Genomic DNA, 20,922 nt, shown 5'->3' with positions numbered 1-20,922 from the left:
GTCTTTTTTCTTCCAAAAACCCCAAGCCACATAAAATGCTGTGGTTTGTGGTACACATACAGACAATGTGAGATGAGCATATACAGTAGACCAACCTGTCATTGGAAGAGCAAGATCCACCGATTAGCGTACAATGGAAAGCAGACAGTGCTTAGTCCAACACATGAGAAGACTGCTTGTACGCACATGCACACAGCCAAGCAGAAGCAGAAGCATCCTTCATTCTTGTGGATTTGACAGGGTTAGCTCTGTAAAGTTCAGCCACCTTTGCACAACGGGAAATGGTGATACGCCCCCAGCCCCTCAAGTCTGCATTTAAGTCTCCTCTTTGTGGAGTCCCTCAGTGGCCTATCAGCACTTTCCAAGAACACTGCATTTCCCATCTGTGACTCATAGACAGACACACACACACACACACTCAAACAGACACACAGACAGACAGACACACAAAAACAGACATATGCATGCACTCAGACACACACACACTAACACTCACAGACATACACACATGCACACACACTTAAGCACTCACAGACTCACAGACACACAGGGACACAGACACATGCACACACACTAACAGATTAACATCTTACTAACGCTTACCAAGAAAGATTAGGAAACATTGCTCAATGGTGGCCAAGGAAAACTGAAACATCTGTAGATTCTCTTGAAAAGGGAAACCTAACAGTAATGAGTTCTGAATCTGGACCATTCTGTAGAGAATTTAAAAGGAATTTCTTGGCTGTCAAAGAGTATGCTTTTGTTCAGAACTCTGACGAATGGTTCTCAGCAGGATAAGATACACAGACAAAACACAACCAGTGAAATAGTAAGCACACTGAACAGGTACACTTGTTAAAGGTTTAATTTTGAGAAGAGAATAAAGGCACATGCCTTTTATGAAGACATTAGTCTTATTCTCTGAAGGCAGACGTTTAAAACACCTTTAAAACATCAGGGACTTTCCTCAGTAGAGTATTAAAGCTGGCTCCATAGTGGCCTATTGAGAAATAAGCATAGCTCTTTTCCAAACAAAACTTAAGTTGCAAACTTGTTAATACCAGTTAAGTCCCAGGATACATTATAACTATGGGGTCAGTTTATAAATCACTCATTAATTGACTGAAACAGAAAAAAAGACCCTTTACAATCCCTTATGCCCTAAAACGACCACTGTTACACTTCAATGCTTTCCAATTTAACGTGTGGATTTTGTTATTGTGATGTTGCTCTTGTAATATCGTGTAGATGTAGAGCAATGCAAGTTAGAGTCTGTCAACCTATGTGGTCACCTTGAATAGGTGTCTGCCTAATAATAAGAAGAATAAAGTACCATTAAATCACTGTTCACTGTAAAATTTTGGACTATTATTTGAAGTTTTAAGCACAGTTAGAAAGCATCGACCTATTGTATTATTGCCATTATTACTAACATCACAATGTAATAATCTGTAATAATCTGTACTAGTAGGACTCAGCTGTTCTAACTCTTCCTTATTTAGTCTCATGAACATCTAGCACAAGATGAGAAATGTCAAACTTCCCACCTTATTCACCAATCAGGCCCGTTTTAGCACTAGAGCAAAACACAGGTTGTGCAGAGGTCAGCAGTTGATTTCAATATGCGAGAGGATAGAACAGCTGGGGTCAGGAGGGGTTAAAGTTCACAACTTCGACCAGTACTCTACCAGGTCGCATTCCTGGTCAGCCCTGAATTGAACTGTGAGACTGACAGCAAAACACGGAGAGGGTGACAGAACATCTCGAGGGAGATTCACAAAAGGAAAATTAAGTATTTTTGTTAGCATTTTTGTATCTATATCCAAATTATTTATGAAAAGTAAAAAAAAAAAAAAAGAAGAGTTCAAAGAGTGCAAGTTTGTATCCATTTGTTTTTTGCCTGCCTTGGTGTGTCACATTTGTATATTCTTTACACACATTCTCTGGAACACTTTCTCCAAAGTAGTTGGCACCATGCAGTAGGGCATTCAATCAAATACAAATAAACACACTTTCAGCAGGAAAGGACTTGCCTATGATTATGAGAATATGGGACACTTCCAAAGTTCTGTTAATCCCTAGCTTAATTTATACAGCTTCCCTAGGACTGATCAGAGCACCCTGTAGCACTGGAGCAACAATAAATAGTAGGATGTTTTATAATGATATGGTAATTGAGTGAAGAATACCATGGGAGTCCTAATGATTTCCACTTATGGGAAATGGTTTAAAATGTAAACACACAACCGAGGAGCATTTTCAAGCCTATAGTTTATTACAGGTCAGGACAGACCGATGAGTCTCTAGTCTTTTTATTTCCTTAGGGAGTAAAATATACAACAAAACGATGAAAGTTGTAACAGGATAAAGTGTATAGTGTAGTATTCTATAACAACAGGCTCCTAGCTGATTGCACAGTAAGATTTAAATTGGCACTCACCTGCACAGACGTACTGCAGACAAACATAATACCAGACCTGCCTAATTACACTGTACACCGCACGACACACTATTATTATGGATCTCTGTATCTGATGCTGGTGAGTGTTTGTGCTAAATGACAGTGTGGACAAGCTGTTTCTAGCAAAAAACTAAAACACACACACAAAAAAAATCGTGCACACTTTAGCCATTGCTTCTATGTATGTACGTATTTCAGTTTTCGGGTGGAATGAGAGGTTCACAATCCAGTCCCCTGTTATACGCAGAAGGAAAACAAATCATCATACATTTTGAACTTCTGAACAGGTCCTAGATTTATGTTTTGTGCGCGAGACACCATTCTTGTCTGTATTACCCACTTCAAAGGGATAATAAAGTTTGACTAAATTAATACACAAAACCATCTGTGCTTAAACTGCAGAGCCCACTTCAAACACAGAGGTGGGGGAGGGAGGGAGGAGTGGTAATGGGAGAGAATTTTTTTTTATTACAATAGAAAAATTAATTTTTAAAATGCATTGGTTAGGCTGAGGAAATACAGGAGGTTTTATAGCTGAAATTCAATTTAAATCGGCGACTCTAGTATCCAATAGTATGTGGCAGAAAAGCTTATTTTGAAAATTGAGCAAATGTCACCAGACAAAAGGCAGGTTCTTGATGTTTCTGGGTGAAAATCTGAGAATGTACTTAATACTTCCACCTCTTTGCCAACAATGCGGCCCAGGTGTAGTCACTTAGGCACATTTCCAAGCTGTCAATAAATTATAAGAATGCCTATAAGAGCTTCTGCCAACATTAAGCATTTGGGAAAATTGGTTTATTAACCTTGCGCTAGTTAATTATTTAAAACTGAACTCATTCTTAACCTGAAGCCTCTGCAGTTTTTTTTATAAAAATAACTATTATTGCAATACTAGAGCAGAGTACGGTCATTTGGGGTTATTTGAACTTCAAAGTAATACTTAATATCAATTAATCACTTTTTGGAAGCCTGGGCACATTTTGAATCTTGGATTTCTAAGCGCACTGCCGTTACAATTTCCTTTTCAAGGCCAGCTCTTTATATTTACTTGCTCTCTCAGTCTATGCATGGTTGAATGTTAATGCTCTTAACATTTGCTCTCTCAGCTTAATTCTCATAAACCAACACAAAAGAACAATCCTTCAGCATTGGAAACCAAGGCTTCCCTACCAACACAAGCTGGAACTGAATTCTTCTCACAGACCTCACAGCCTGCCAAAGGACACTGACTGCACCAAGACTCCAGTGAGAAATATTGATTTGGGTTCAAATTAATACTCCGTTTAAAGAAGAACAGAAACAGGAAAACGAATACGGCAATACATAAATGGCACAAATGGTTGCTTTCTTTGTTGATACCAAAGGGAAATCAAACAAGATCAATGGTCTGGAATGTAGACTGTTTTACTAATAACTGAGGGAAGAGAGATTGCGGCTTTGGATGAAGGAAAATGGGTGGGGTGTGAATGACTAGTCTCAAACTGTGTAACCCTTTAGCTAGAACAGGAAAAAGATTATATTATATATATATATATATATATATATATATATATATATATATATATATATATATATATATATATATATATATATATATATATATATTTGTGCCATCAACAATTCTGACAATGAGATCATCAGACAGGAAGAATGAAGGAGCCAGGCAACCAGAGATCGTGTATAGGAAAGCAGCAGAGAGGAGATAACCCTGTGTCCTAGAGCAACAGATAACTCTGTCACGCCAGTAACCCCTGGGGCTGACACTTTCCACACTGTCAGTCCCCCACTGAGAAGAGAGGAATGGCAGCACTCCAGATTAGTTGCAGACATTATTATCCTACCAGCTTGCCTGTATATCTTTCAGACACACAAGGTGGAGTGACAATACTTTAACATAAAAAGAGAATAGGTGGGAAGGCAGATTAAGCTTTGGAAATGCCTAGATGGATACATACTTCAAAGCACCAACCTAGCAAATTCCAAGTCTAGTAACAGAAGGCAAAAGGTATAATTTGTGATCGGTGCGTCAAACTCTTGGGTTAACTGGCACCAATGTCAGGGGCAATTTTTTTTCCATTATGAGGTGAAGGAGAGTCGAGTTACTTATCATGGCCTAGATCTGTCTCGTGTAGGGGTGTGCAGCTCATTTTCTGGGAGACTGCAGTGTCTTCTATAGTTTATTCCAGCTCTGCTCTCCGCTACTTAATTGGTGTAATTCCATGACTACCTGAATTAATTTATCTCGTCTCTATAGGCTGCAAAAGAAGGGTACTGGATCTTGAATTGAAGGCATATTTTAAGCTATTTAACTGAGAAGGAAACCAAACCAACTTTATTAATGTTAATAATTTAGTTGCTGAGCACTCCATTTGGAACATTAACACTGCATGATCAGAAAACAGGAATAACAAAAGCCCTATCCTACTGCACGATGAAGACGGGAAATACAACAGGCAACACTTTATCTAGCAGCAGACAGAACCACTGGGATAATTTAACCCCTGTATCGACAGCCTCCTCTGAAAGTGCTGCAATCTTTGCTGACATTGTGACACTAGACCTCACCCCACCAAAGAGGGGCACATCTGTTTTGCTCAATAATTATTAACTGGCCACAATTTGCTGTTTACTGGTTACACAGCTCAGAGAGATATATAATTAATCGGTCCATTGTGAGAAAAACAAAATGCTGCTTTCTTTCTAACAGATGCAAAATATTGTTTAATTAATACTGGAACTTTGAGAGAGGTCTTGCATTGTGTTTGACTAAGACTTGGGTCTCGGAGGTGGGGGTAGGATTTGATTTGCAGTAAAAAGTTCAGCATTTAGTTCACTGCATTCTTTATTTTGGGGAATTCTGCTGTAAAGTGAAACCAAAATATGCTTACAATCCTAAATGGAGATGTACAGAGAAAAAGAAAATCTTGAGGAGAAGTACAAAAACTTGGAAGCCCCCTAAAGAATCTAAGTATTCCCTATTAAATTGCAGTAAAAGAGCAGAATGTACTTGTCATACACTCTGGACCACAGACAATGAGCTCAATCATTCAGTGAGAAAGGGGAATTCAGGATTACCTGGCAGCACAGACGAGGGGAAATCTATCTGTCCTGAGGAGCTAAGCAGGCTGTATATTTATCACGTCATCGTGTCACAGTGTGCATTTCATAATAGGGGAACCAGATACAGGCTGCAGAAGAGAAAGTTGCTTAGAGAGACGCAAGGAGCGGGGAGGCTTTTTGTGTAGCCATGGTCTGCAGCTTTGTTTAGTGTGGCCCCTTGATGTTTCGTGGTGTCATGAACCACATACCTTCTTGCCCTCAACACCCCCCAAAAGCTTCACAGAAATCCGTAGTGCAAAACGGACGGCATGAACCCACTCCAATTCTACCCCTTCCACCCCCACCTCCCTCCCTACTCAAGCCCAGCAACACTTGTGGTTTTCATGTGGGAAATGGAATTGTGTTTTGTTTTTGGTGGGTAGAGCTGATATTATAAACGACAGAACGCAGAACATTCTGTCACAGATTGATTGAAATGATGCATGTTATGGTTATAGAAAAGCAAGTGTTTGCACTGGTTCCCTCGGATTAGAAGGCAAGGCAGTAGAACACAGCTACACAGCGTTCATTAATGGCTTTTCACCAAACCAAAGTTTCTGCATTTTTTCTTTCTTTCTTTCACTGCTGAGGACATATTGCACATCAGCGAAAGCCCAGAAACAATAAGATTACTAATTACACAAGAGCTCATGGAAAAAAAAAGCTTAATTTAAAACAAAGCCAGATCTTTGTTAATCAGTAATACATTTCATACAATTTCTCTCCCCAAATGTATAGACTTTTATGTACTTTACTGATCTTTTCTATAAACTATTCCAGGAAGACTGGCAGCCAGAGTGGAACCCAAGACCCATTCCATTACAGCCAGAGCTATTCAATGTTTTACAATCTCTTTAAACTGCTACCATGACTAAGAGTTCAACTGAAACATAACAATACATCTGAAGAAGCGCACAAAAGAACTGAAATGGATCGGCCCCTGGCTGCTATTCTTTTTCAGTGGCAGATTGGCTGTACTCTGTACATCTGGACATGCAACAGCAAGCATTTACAAATGCGGCTGCAAAAGGAGAAAGAAAATATATCAGTGTCCCATTACTTCTTAAATGCAGTGGCCAGTGATTAATCTGCCCCAAATAATTAAAGGTTTTGAGTTTGCGTGCAAGTTCTTTCTTCTTTTTTCTCCTTTTTCTACTAATGCTGGTTAATGTGTACATTTTCACTACCCTTAGTAACCAAATCTTAACTTGACTGGAAAGTAAAACCTTAATCGTCTAACCCTGGCTCACCTACCTAACCCCTGGCTGAAGTTTATTCTCAGGTCACAGCCTTTTCTAAGACAGCAGGGAAATCTATGATCACGAGAGGGTGAAAACCAGGGCAGGTTTGGATCTGTCACAGCTGAAAAAGAACTTCCTCGCATCTATCAGCAAACCCCATTATTATCTGGGATTCATATTTAGACTATAAACATCCTGCTAACAATGTAGGACTCCAGATTTCTTATTTAGGATGAACTGCAGCAGCAGGCCTCTTGACCCAAAAAAAAGTCTTGTGTTACACTAGGGAGCTTTCAGTTAGTTCTTGATGGGTAAACCCACAGACAATGCAAGCTGACCACTTCTAATACATATTACTGCAAATCTTACTGTCACTGCTACACTGCACATAAAGACTTGGTGTAAAATCTGACCTGCAAAACAAGTGCCATGCGGCTATCTCTTTGGAGCTCCAAACAACCGACTCCCACACCTCCCTCCACCTTCCTTACCTAAATACACTCACTTCAGCTTATATCTCAACACAGGGCCGACAGCCAAGAGTTCTGGTTAACTGTTTCTTGCAACAGTTAAATCAATCTAGCGTGATGGCATGAAGAATGTGGGAGAAAAAAAAAACATGAGAAACTGGAAAATATTCTGCGACTCTCCTGTGAATCAAGAGCACTAACTTAAGCTGATGATCAGAAGGGGAAGGATTATTGAGAATCGGTGCTTTCCACTTAAAGTTTCTACTTCCTACAGAAGATACAAACCTGTTTTCTGCAGAATTCAAACGGCTGGTCACTGTTGCCATTATTATTTAGCATTTTTTGCCACAATGCTTTCTTAATTACAGTACTGACCAAATTATTAAATGTATTGGTCACTGATGCCATAGTTTTCCTTGTCTTTAACTGGATAGGTTAAGAATACCTTTAAAACCTATGGGTTCGGCTTTTCCATTGACTGGATATTTGGCAGACGTGATGTGAATTATGAATTGTGAATTGTAATTATCACTGAATTGTATGTGATGTGAAGGTTTCCATAGTGCTGTTTAAACAGTGTTTAAACAATACTAATCTTAGCTAAATTGTTTGATGCAATAGCTATCCATACTGTTCAGGACTCAGAGAGTGTAAAGGAAGCATCGGGCCTAACGGCACCTTCTGGAGAACAAATCTCATCTGATCTCCACGCAGGACAGAAGTGTGGTGGCCAATTGCGTTCAGCAGGACCTTCCAATTCAAAACGATGGCGGGAAGCAGTCCCTCAGGTGTGCGATCCATAGTGAGACTGGGAGACTCCCTGTCTCTAGAACATCACTGGTTAATTCTCCCAAGTAAAAGTCCATTTGTGCAGCTGGAGCAAATCAGTGTAAAACGTGAACCTCTCCTGATTGTGGGTCCAGAGAAATCCCTACTGCTTCAGCCTGACAAGTTCAGACATAAAAGTATTAAAATACTTGTGATCCTTATTGCAAAGATATGGATGCTATGTGCAACCTAGCATTTCTGAGTTGGTGCTAAAAGTACTTTTCTGTGAGGCTCTTTGTGATTTCCATTATTTAAAATCGAAACATGATTATGATTATGACATAAAAAACAAACAAAACCAGTACTGGTTACCTACGCTTGAACCTAAACTGCATCTGAGGGATTGTAGAAAGTGGTCTTTTATACTGTTTTATTCCTTTATTGTCCACACTGACAGACCACACTGTGGTCATTGTCATTGTGGAAAAGTTATGTTCCTGTTCTGCCAAGCTTCTTTCAGCTTTTTGTGCCAGTGACTTTGGTCCAGATGCATTTGCAAACACTTTGTATTATTAGATATACCCTGTTAATCAAGATGAACATCTCTAAATCACGTCTACAAATTCAATTATATTAGAGCCATCTGTTCATGACCTTCTCAGCTACTTTTGGAGAGATTTGAAAGGAATATGAATGGGTGCACTGACGGAGTTCATTGCACTGTAATTGGCAGAGGTGAACAGAGGCTCTCTGCTCGTAAATTAATGGAGGGGGAATGCTATCTTAGAAGTACATGAAGAAGATTTGCACATGCATTTAAACTCTGGTCTGTCTGTTGCACTCCTAACGAACATCGTCTCATTGTAGATGGACTGTTCAGGCTCACCTTTTCTGCCAGCAGCTCCCGGATCTTGCCAGCCTGCAGCCGAAACTTGAGGAGCTGACTTTCCAGGGCAACGCAGCGCTTCTGCCAGTCCACAACGGCGCCATTCTCCACAACATCCCCCATCCTCAGCTTGCCTCTGCCTTGTTGCCCGTTTTACTGTCCTGCAAGGGAGATGCACAAAACACACGTACAGGCTAGGTGACTAGGGTTCGGGAACCACAATCAGCAGTAAGTATTTTTAGAGTCCACAGGAATCAGAAGAGAACATTTCAGAAGTTCAGAATGAAATAATACATTTTTTAGCCTACTCCAAAAGGAATGCACAAATTAGTTTAGCAGTACAAAACATAAAGTCATACCCTTATATTGTAGTAACCTTATAAATTCATCTTTAAGCCTCAGATTTAGGGGGCCATGCTTTTCACATTGGCCATCATTGTTTCGCATCAGCTCTTTAAACAACAAGCTTCCCACGCGACTCTAAGGACACTAGAGCGAGGCGCGGCTGTCAGAGAGTAAGTGGAGCGAAGTTGGAACCACACAGCTGAGAGATATGAAGGAACAGGGATTTAAGAAAGGCAAACAGGCCAGTGGATGTAGGACAGACTTATGAAAAGCAAAGCAGACCCCTTCTCTGCTTATTAGGCAAGGAGTTGGCTTTGAGGTATGGTGAGACCAGCACGTTCTCTTGTGTTGTGCCTATCTTCCCACAGTAAGCCCTCCAAGTCCTTCCTAATTACAGAGCATGAGGGAATTAGGAGTGAGCCGAGCACAATAGGCCGAGTGTCTTTCTGCATGACAGTCTCATTAGGGTGGTGGCAAGTGGGTGACCGCCAAAAGCATGAGTGCGAACATCAAACGTGGGGAGGAGGGAGGCGGAGGTAGGGGCTCTTTACCTGCGAATGACTGAACAGCAGTTATAGTGAAACATACCATTGGACCTGAGCAAAATAGTTTGTTTGGTTGGGGAGGGGACCCTTTGAAAACCGGGCTCACGAAGTTGGTTGTCCATGGAAAGGGAGTTCTTCACTGTTCCCAACTTGACCCTAGCTCTAGCTGGCTTAGTAGTTTACAAGAGTAAACAAGCATCAGTCTGATGTGAATAAACAATGCCATGGTATGGAGAAGTAAAAGATGACGCACTTACACAACTTTTATAGCCTGTAATCACGTATCAAAGGGCATTACATGCAATTTGTGGTAGTGAGAGAGAGTACTAGTAAAACTGACATTACAAGAACAATTTTAGTCAACTTTCAGCTAGAGATTTTATTAGGGGGGGATTGGTTCGAAGACTGTCTTTAGATAATGTTTCAGGTGGAACAATAAACAAATTAAGTGTCTTTCTCTCTGTGAAATATGTTAAAATAAACCACAAACAACTACAGGAGATTGAGTCCATCTAAATCACCAAAAACATTCTAGTTATTCTGGAATTTTCTGACCCTTCTCAAAATGATGGTGGATGTTGGCGCCGCCCAGTTTGTCACAGCACGTGCATTGGAATGATGTCAGCTCAACCACACTTTAAAGACTTCTCTGCTTTGATGAATACAGGATACTAGGGAGGGTTAAAGTAAAATGACTAGTCTGAAAGAGGGTTTAAAAACTGCTGTGTTCACTTGCAGAAACTATAAATAAACCTTACGATGTGGAACCGCAAAACAACAACAACACATATTTATGAACTTGTAGGATCAGTATTACGGAACATGCAGTATTTTTGGGCCATGTAGTATTTTTATTTTTTTTCTGTTGCTTTCTCACTTAATTATTAAACTTTAAACAACAGCATTTATCAGTCTGTATACCTTTAGTAAAGAGCTAAAGCATATTCAATAAAGGTTAAAAATGCTACATTTGAACATGCAAGTCCTTTCAGAGGTACATCTGATCTATGTAAGAGGTTGACTTATATTAAAATTACATGGATTCTTATTTAGTTCAATTTCAAGACCCTCTGATGTGGAATAAAATCCAATTAGTTAGGTTCATATCATGTTTTATTGAAGATCCTAATATTTGTCTGCACTGTATCTTAGAGAACTGTGCTAAGATGAGTCTGGAAACTGGAAAACAAACAACATGCTAAACAAATTCCTTTTGAAAGTTTTTCCCTGGGAGGTTCATGCATTGCCAACGTAGAAACATATTTTTAAAAAGAAACGGCAGTGCACTGAAGATTATCAGTTATCTTATTTTGTTCTCGTTCTGGAGCAGAGGTCTGAATTATCTCAGGGAGTCTGAGCAGTTGGAAGAGGGGAGTTGAACAGAGCCAGAGCTGGAGATCTGGGCTATGCAACTACAGTATACAGGACACCTCTCTCAAGTGTTTGTGTGACAGCTGAGCACAAACAGACCATTTGCTAGTTAAACACAGTTTGCAGGGATGTGCAATTGCCTCCTCTCCAGTTCCCGCAAGCTTTGCAATACCTGAGAATAGACTGCGGGCTGGATTACATCAAAACTTTGACCCACCCACTAATAGCAAACTACAAAACCGGTTCATCATAGAGGTTACATTTATGAGAAGCAGCTAATATATATATTTTTTTCTTTTAAATCAAGACAATCAAGTTTGTTTTATGTAGTATTCTATTAGCGGCCGGGTCAAAGTGTTTTTTTAATCCCACCCTAAATATTAGGTACTCAATTCAACTCAATTTAAATCTCATTTAGATTTTAGTGAAATTACAACAGATTATCAGTTACTGGAACACCTCAACATTAAAACCAACAAATGCTTTTAACAGTGACTGACTTTCACATTATTAGTTTACCAATGCCAAATTTTGTCCATTTGCTTGCCATATAGTTCCTCTAAAACTCCAAAGTTAGGCCTATATTTAAGCAGAAAAAATATATATTGATCTATTTTTTCCTTTCTATAGTTACGTTGTCTCATGTCATATTAATCATTATTTTCTTATTTTCAGACAACCATGAGAGAAGGTCCCTTAATGGTTTGATGCTGATTCGTCAAACTAGGCCTAATTAAAAACAAAAAAATAGAAGGCTATTTACAAAACAGCTGAATTTTTGCCTCTTGCCAAAAAAAGGAAGATTTTTGTTCTGAACCACAGCCTGTTTCCAAACCCATTACCTTTAACTGTGTTTTCTGTGGACCAGCTGTTGTGGTTTAAAATGGCACTTTGAAGGACTGGAGCCTTTATTTATCCCCAGAGGTTCTAACAATAGAGGTTCTATATTTTCAAATCAGATACTCAGATTATACCAATTAGGCCTGTTAATTAAATTAATCAATCAATCAAAACCTATATTTATACATGGAAGCCCAACTGAGACTGAAACCTAACTTGCAGTGGGGCCCTGCTACAAAGTCAAGAGAGGAAAACGTAAGCTAATAAAAGGAAATACAACCCAATACAAATATGTGCTTATACCATAAAACATACAATCAAACATAAAAAGAACAACTTTCAGTGAGCTGTATATCTTAAAAAGACCTAAAATCATTCAAGGGAACCAGATACTGTAGAGCTGTTGAAAATCATTCCAAGCCCAAGGAGGATTATAACAGAAGGCTTTCTTGCTAAAATCAGTAGAAGAGCGACAAGATATAGGCCTAAGGAGGTCATTTCTGCAAAATAGCATTGTAAATTAACAATAAACTATGATGCTTTCTTCTAAATGCTAAGGATGACCAGTCAACTCTCGAGTACAACTAACAGAAAGGTCAGAATGGATGGGAGGGGGAGGGTCCACTACTGCAAAGTGCAATATTTACAATGTCATGTTAATATAGATCAATGTAATATTATGACAGAATGATCCACAAAGTGTCAACAGACTGAATACCTTCTTAAAGCCATCTGCGTCAGAACCAGATTCAAAGGAATCACTGCAAAGCATTAACCACTCTAGGAAACAAGTCCTAGATGCAGCTGAACGACCCAACTCCATGGCACAATGTAATTTCCATAAGCTTCTCTAGCACAACCCTGCATTTACACTGAGGGGAAGGTTACACAGACGCAGATTGCTGGTTGCAAACCCAATCGACAGGAACTGCTTTCATCTCCAGAAGCGGCTGAATGTCTGTCGGCCCACGGATGGTTTTGCCTGCCGTGCCAATAACACAGCCCAGGAACTCCATTTTGTTATCATGAGAATACAGTAGCACACACTGACCCTATCATTACCATAATTTGCCCAAGTCTGAAGGCTAACTTCAAAATTCAAAGATTATAGTTTAGAAAAAGAAAGAGGAAAAAATAAAAATAAAAGCTCTAATTATTTGGAAGCCATCTTCAATTTGGGCGACCAGATAAGATCTTGGAAAATGCATACAATAAAAGCAAAATCCTTTGAAATGGCAATGTTTATTTTCTCTGTAACTTCAGTTGTTTTTTTGGTCCATTCAACAAACACCATTAAAAGTCACTCGCACTAGTGAAGGTGCAGACTCATTATCATAAGAAACAGGCACTGTTTGTCTTTCAAACAGCTGAGCACTGTGATGCTAAAGTCGATCTACATCAATCAACAAACAGACAGTTTGTCACACAGATTTCATTTCCAAATTCCCACACAGCAACAGTGTGTGTCGTGTGAATATATCTAGAGAGAGTGCTTGTGTACACAATAAGTATATCTGCATCAGGGTCAAAATACTGTCAAACAGCATTAGCCATCTTAAAAAATATTATAAATAAAATACCATATCACTACTCAAGGTCTAGACCAAATCACAAATTACACACTTCTACCCAGTGACGGTTAAATGTATTGTAGAGAGCCACATTCTAACACTAAACAGGTGATAGGGCACAAGTTTGTAATTTGCTACCCGAAGGTAGTTCAATGATTTGATTTGGTCCAGGCATAAAATCCTTAATTGTAAAGACATAGCCAATTGTTTTGGCCTACCATTCTATTGTTTCAGAGAAACAATTTGGAATGCTTTATAATCATGCCATTCCAATCTCTCAATATCTCTTTGTACTATTTTGTATTGGGGGATCACATAAGAAACCTCCGCCCACCAGCAGTGACAACATGAACCTAAACACTGTTTATTCTGTGCTGCATGTACATTATTAGCATACGGATGCCTCAATCAGCATTGTACATCAGAATGTGAATACCAGCATTGGCTAAATAAGATATGCAAACAAGGAACCAAAAAGACCCAAAACACTTGTGAAGACAACTTTCCAAAAGATAAATGTTTAATGCAGTCCTTGCCAGGAACATATTTTGTTTCTCTTGTAACCTAAAAATAATGAATCCTTTACTTCAAAAGACATTAACCGATCACTGCAGTTGTAATGCATTGCTGCTATTGCAGCCGAGTTTTCCTAAAAGCACATCACACAATACAGTGCATCAATTCAAATGAACATATAACAATTTTTCAGTCTGTCTTTTTTTCAACATATATAACTTGCTCTACATACCAAGAAAAGGGTTTTATTTCTTCTGTCACATCAGGCTTCTCCAAGATATCAATTAAACTCTTTGTATCTGAACATTGTGATGCTCTAATAATAGCACACAAAAGGCCAGGTAACTGAGTCAGCAGTCAAATTAACAATGTAATTAATCCACAGGGTGTGCTTCCTCATTGGCAAATCGGGGCTAACACTTTTTATTAACCAATCTATGGTTTAAGGCTGGGAAATGCAATTTATTTCTGCTTGAGCGGAGCTGAAAATCATGGCTTTTGCTGGGAATGTCCATTTAGCAGAAACCATTTACAATCCCAGCACAGGAAAGAGGCAACAGAGATTAAAAACAATAATATTGGCCAAAGTGGATGCAGGTGACAAAGAGAAGGACATCACATTGAAAATAATGAAAACAAAATCCAAGTCTTTCAAGTCAGACATGAGTAGCAAGCTGTATGTTCAGAATATAAACTATTTCTACTATTCTTTCTCCTCCTACTTATAGAATACTGATTATTTTTAAATTGCTGAAAGTGAATGACAAAAGTCTGATACATTTCCCCAATTAGTTGTTATGAAGCAATGATCTCATTCAATATGTTTTACACAACTGTATATCCTTGCTTCAAACGAAGGCAGTGAATTATTTTCACCACAGCTGTATTCACTATAGAATACAGACAAATGAAAACTTTGAATCTCCAGACACAGCCTTCTTTCTTCTGGGAATGCTATACTTTTATTTGACACAAAATTAAAAAGTAGGCTATAACTTGCTCCAATATTACAATATTGGCAACATGAGGGGGCAAAGGAACTGGTGCCTCATATCCTAAAAAATCCTTTATTTTCCCCAGGGCTTACTGTTTTTCATGCAGATCAGTCCAGGGTTAGTATACAGTGAGGGATGTTATACTAACAGATAGACTAGCACTCCAAGGCTAACGCAGTCAATGTCTTTCTGGGTTCTGCTGAGCACACAGCTGTGACTGATGATGTAAGGGATTAGAGTTGGTATGATGTCAGCCCATGAGACATTGAAACTCATGTTAATGTTTTTCTATGCAAGATCCGAATGAACTTCCTGAGGATTTGGCCTAAGCACCCAAAATCAGGCCGGCTGGCTCAAAACCGGGGGTGTAATACTACGATTACAAAGTATCCTCAGGATTTTATTTTAATCACACAAGCTCAAGCATACAAGAGAATACAAGCACAGCAAACTGTGGGGTACAACTTACGTGCTTTTTTTTCCACGTCAGATTTCTTTGCTACTTTTCAGGTCCGAGCCTCAGTTTATAGCAAAATTGGACAGTGAGTCACACACTTCACCCTTTTCTATTATCTAAGTAAAGTAGAGACATTACTCCTGGTTTAAATCAGATATTTTGCCTGTTTCACTATCAGGTAGCTAATCCACAATTCAGGCTAAAAAACTCTACAAACAGAACTCTAATTACAGCTACACCATTTCTGTAGGCTGTAATGATATCAATGCTTAACTGGGATGCTAGATCTTTGCCCAGACTTAATGTTTCTGGGTTAGTATCCCTTGTGTGGATAATTGGGATATCCCACAGAAATCCCTGCTCTTTAATACCAGCTCCTGCTCTGACCACTTCTTGTCTGTGTTCACAGCAAGTGGAAAGTGAACACTGTTTTTAAGGTTCATAATGAAAAGGGAAATATTGGAAGCAAGGTGACAGACAAGAAGAAACTTGGCAGAGACTGGCCAGATTCGGTCCAAAACATTCTAACTTGAACAAGGGCTGTCAATATCAACGTATAAGATCTTCACAAAGTCTCCAAGCTAAAGAAAACTGACCTATTAAAACAGCTACTTCTGAAATAATGGTATTGTCCATTTTCCCCACAGCACTACCCTTTGTGCATTATACATGTCAACCCTCAGCATTAGCATATGCAGTAGACTCTCCACGATGAAAAATAGCTTCCAGATAGGAAGACATTTATGGCACAGTGGAGAGTCCTTGTGACTACACACGCATAGTACAAGAGTTGAGGACTACTGTCTTTTCTTGTTTCGGATCTGACTGTAAATGTTTGTAGACACTGACATTTACCAGTGCAAATACGTTAAAAAAACGTCACTTGAATATGAGGGGTGCTGCTTTAGCAATCCTTGGCCATTCAGAGCGCTGTGTGAGTGTAGTTTTACTTCTCCCTTCGCTTTACTCAAATAGACAGCAAGGCCACAACCCAGTAATAGAAAACCCACAATACAATATGCAATTAATAAAAATAATAATGGGCAATTACATACAACAGTCCTGTAATTTAGCACCTTACTCCGAAACTACAGGTACCTCTAGATATCTCTAAATGATCTTCTAACAGTGGTATTATTTCACTGACTGGTATGGAATCCCAGCCAATAAGCATCTATCTTTCTAGAAAATAATTACACTGAAATAACAAGCTTTCTGAAATATAGCCAGTTATTATCATTGTTCGAGCTAGTCTGGAGTAAATATAGACCAAGACCACTGTTCCAAGGTGTAAACAGTCAGCATGGGCTGTCAAACAGTCACAGAAAACACAAGTTCAACCACACACACGTGTATAAACAGATATAGTAGATAATTATCAAAGACATTAAAGCCCTAAAGGCAATACATTCATAAGACAATAGTTTAAAAAAAACTAATATTATAAAATGTAAATTCTTTCAACATGAATATGAGATGTATTGGACCTAAAACCCAACATGTTTGTTATGCAAATAAGGCAATGTATTAGTAGTATTCTTTGTAATGAATTTACACCACAATGTTTGTTCTTCATAATCACACAAAGTAAATGCAATGTAAAATACTCCCACACTGGTTAAAAAGCAAAACCACACATAACCCATCGGACTGTCACCTGTATACTGCGTTTAGCCAGAACTGTTATTATTCACTACATTGCCAATCAAATACTTGCTTTATAATGATCCAAAATGTGGTAACTTTAGAAACTGCTATGCGTGTCCTAAATTACTAAATTAGTAACATGTTGCCAACTGGCTTTAGTTTACATAAGGGCTTCGGAAAGATGACTTGATACATCTAAGCACAGCCTGGAGAAATTAACACATCTTGGACAGCGCACAGTACAAAACAATGTGCCACAAATAGTTTACACAGGTGAGTCAGAAATAAAGTTTACGTTTTTAAATACATAGTAAAATATGTGTAGGTCATAGAGGATCAGGACACCAGTGGGAATTTGACCGGGGGTCTTCCTTCCCATTGATCGCGCTACAAGAGCGGCGCAGGGGCTGACAAATGTGATCCGACAGAGCCAGCCTTTCGCACAGCGCAGAAATCACACAACTTTACACCCGCACTTTACACACCCTGAACAGCCGCGATCTGCCCTGCACCGGGGTGAAACTGCAGGCTACGTGATCAGTTTACATTACCTTTGCAGATTATTTCTGTTTCGTCCGCCGGATTGTCACATCAACAGCTCCCCGCAATCACATCCCTGCACCTCGGTCCCTGTGCCAGCTGGGACCTCGCTGTGTGTGTGTGTGTGGGTGCTGGTGTCGCTCTCCAGCATGCAGGGCTCAGACGAAGGTACCGCGGCGCTGCTGTCCTCATTCAGCAGAATCATCCCTATTCCTTAAGAGGGGGAGATGTGGGATCAGGTTACGCTCGGAACCACCCACTCATGCTGTATAAACACCACAGGATATTGCATCATGGCTCACATTTACACCGGGTTTACTACAGTGAAAATGTTGCACTTGTGCCCCTCTTTAAAGAAAAAAGAAAGGCACTGGATATGTAGAGCTGCGTCTGCCCAGATATGTAACACTCCCATGTACACGCCTGGCATTCAAACATTGCACCATTGTACATTTCTTGCCAATGCGAACAACTACTAATAACGTGCAGACTCTTTGTAATTGGCTCATTACCGTTAAATAAACGGAATTAAACTTTATCGTAAGAAGACGTTTTAGATTATTATTATTAGTAGTAGTAGTATAGTTACTGTGTTGTTTCTTGTTTGTCTGTTTTAGTGTAATAACTTCAAAATTAAATTATAAAAAAAATCACTTGTTTTAGAGGCATATCTAGAGCACTTGGCCATAAAATGAACTTCTGTTTTAATGAGGCATGAACAAATGCGAGAAGTAATTAAACACATTTATTTTTATTAAATACGTTCCTGGTTGAATTAAACAAACAAAGATGAGTGTAGATATCTTTGCCTTATTCTGTAACATCTATCAATTATACTTCTACCAGTACCTTGAACATTGAAATCTTCACTTAATAATAGGCATGAAAAAATATTTACACCAAAAAAGTAATCCGAATTGTGTATCTTCCTTCTGATTTTTAACATCTGAAATCATAAAATCTTAATTTAATACAGCTATTTAAGTTAAATAGTTATTTAAATGTTAAACGTTTAGATTGCAAAACATATATTTAGGATTTAGTTAAATGTTTAGTCAAATGGCAAATATTTATTTTTCAAAATGGAGATTTAGCATGAATTTAAGTTATTTATTAAAATTTTTGAAATATGTGTAAATGTGGGAAAAAAGCTTAATTATTTTCTAAATCTAGAAAAACAATGTTTTTATCATTTTCTAAACATTGACATATTATATAAAGCCAGATATGACAATTATATTAGCATTTACATAATATTCAGGCTCTTTATGCCGAACTGTCATAGTGAATTGCAGTGTTGAAAGAGAAATGTAAACACCATTGTATAGTGCCATTCAATCCTGGAACAGACACCCATGAGATAAATAAATACATAAATCCTTCCAGAAATACACAATTCTTTATATCAGAATGCACTCCAGATTTCTCATGTATTGTTTATTTATTTATTATTTAATAATGGGGTGGGTGGGCAGAATAAATAATCTGATAAGTATGTGTGACTTAGGTTTGATAAGGTTGTGAAAAAGTACCCTACAACTATTGCGTAAACATTAAGATATTTTCGCAAAATATGTAATTTACATGATTACACAAATTTGAACACACAGACAAATAAAATACATGAATAAATAAAGGAAAATTGTTTGTTTGGGGTTGAAAAAGAACTATAAAAATCTAAGGCCTAGTATTTAATATTTACATTATTTCTTTAACCTGCATAAATCTGGTTTATGAGCAAGCAATAATTTAGGAACCATTATCCAGACAGTAAAACTCATGTGAAATTAGAATGAGGGGGCCTGTCAGAAAAAACTTCATAATTCACAGCAGAGACAGAACTGTCTGTAATTTCCTGCGTATATGATACAATGAAAGTATACAGCAAATTTCCTGATCATTGAAAGGTCCAACCATTGTTGAAACCAATAAGCCACAACTAAATTTATTAGAGATTTAGAGATTATTTAGAGATATCGGCAAACGATTTAGAGATATCTAAATAAGGTGCTTTTTAAAGATCTCTCTAAATGATTTGCAGATATCTCTAAATCATTTAAAGATATCTGAAAATCATTTAGAGATATCTGCAAATCATTGAGAGATATCTTCAAATAACTTCCTGCTCATTTAGAGATATCTGCAAATCATTTAGAGATATCTTCAAATGACATTCTGTTCATTTAGAGATATCTGCAAATCATTTCAAGATATCTTCAAATGGCTTGCTGTATTTTGGCTGAGATTATCTTTTCATGTTTCCTTATTCAGTTACATAGAAATGAATGAACAAGTTAATCTTGTGATAAGTGATAATCTTGGGCTACATACAGGAAGTCATTTGAAGATATCTAAATGATTTGCAGATATCTCTAAATGATTTAGAGATATCTCTAAATGATAATTTGGCTTGCCATACAAAATCTAATACCTTATTAGGTGTTACTGAATTCATACAATGAGCCACGGAGCAGAAGGATGTAGTTCTAGAGGAATTATTTTCAGTGGGGAGACTATTGGCAAAATCCTACTCAAATGAGCCTATACACATTGAAGACATTGCATTCCTATTGACTGTTCATCATAAATCCCTTTTAATTTTGATTCAGGGGACTTTCCTAAGAGTCCAAATAAGGTAATGAAACTTGCACTGCTAAATGAAATAAAACGGCTCTCAGATAGGTTTACCATAGGCTTGGATGTGACAGGAGAATAACCTTGACTTAAGTGATTGAACATCACTGTAACACTGCTGGAGATCTAGTTCCTCTTAATGTGAATTACAACTTTCATATTTGCTCTGTTTTTAGAATATGCTCTGAGGTTCTGTGATGGTCTAACCTGTATTAAGCTGCTATATGATGTTAATATATAAATGGTGGCTCATTTTCTAAACCTATTAAACACCACAGTGTTACAGCTGATTAAGAGTCCCTTGTTGAGTGTACCCAATCAGCCAAATCTGAATCTTCCAACTGGCTTTGCTCCTTGTTCTTCTCATACTACTTGTGCGGGCAGGTAGACTGTAATAAATGCTGCACACAATGCAGTGTAGTGCAGACATCAAATTCCTGACACTTAGGGAACACTTAATCAAAATAAAACACAGGTGTGACAAACAGCATCTCCAGTAGTAGACACAATGACAGTGTTCACAATCAGTACAC

The 20,922-nt window shown here is 38.3% G+C and overlaps 1 protein-coding gene across 2 annotated transcripts in view; it reads right to left on the bottom strand.

Moving 5' to 3' along the window:
- plekhh1 (pleckstrin homology domain containing, family H (with MyTH4 domain) member 1) overlaps positions 1-17,979 on the bottom strand; it is a 61,954-nt gene extending 43,975 nt beyond the window's left edge. For both annotated transcript variants that reach the window (XM_066694131.1, XM_066694132.1), the window contains exons 1-2: positions 17,767-17,979; positions 8,929-9,089 (exon numbers count right to left, since the gene is read on the bottom strand). In XM_066694131.1, coding sequence (XP_066550228.1) covers positions 8,929-9,051 — 123 coding nt within the window. In that variant the 5' untranslated portion in view covers positions 9,052-9,089; positions 17,767-17,979. The remainder of the gene's footprint in view (positions 1-8,928; positions 9,090-17,766) is intronic.
- Between the last annotated feature and the right edge of the window lie 2,943 nt (positions 17,980-20,922).

The sequence above is a fragment of the Amia ocellicauda genome, chromosome 21 (assembly GCF_036373705.1).
Source record: "Amia ocellicauda isolate fAmiCal2 chromosome 21, fAmiCal2.hap1, whole genome shotgun sequence".
Classification (NCBI taxonomy): domain Eukaryota; kingdom Metazoa; phylum Chordata; class Actinopteri; order Amiiformes; family Amiidae; genus Amia; species Amia ocellicauda.
This window is presented reverse-complemented; position numbering and strand designations above follow the sequence as displayed.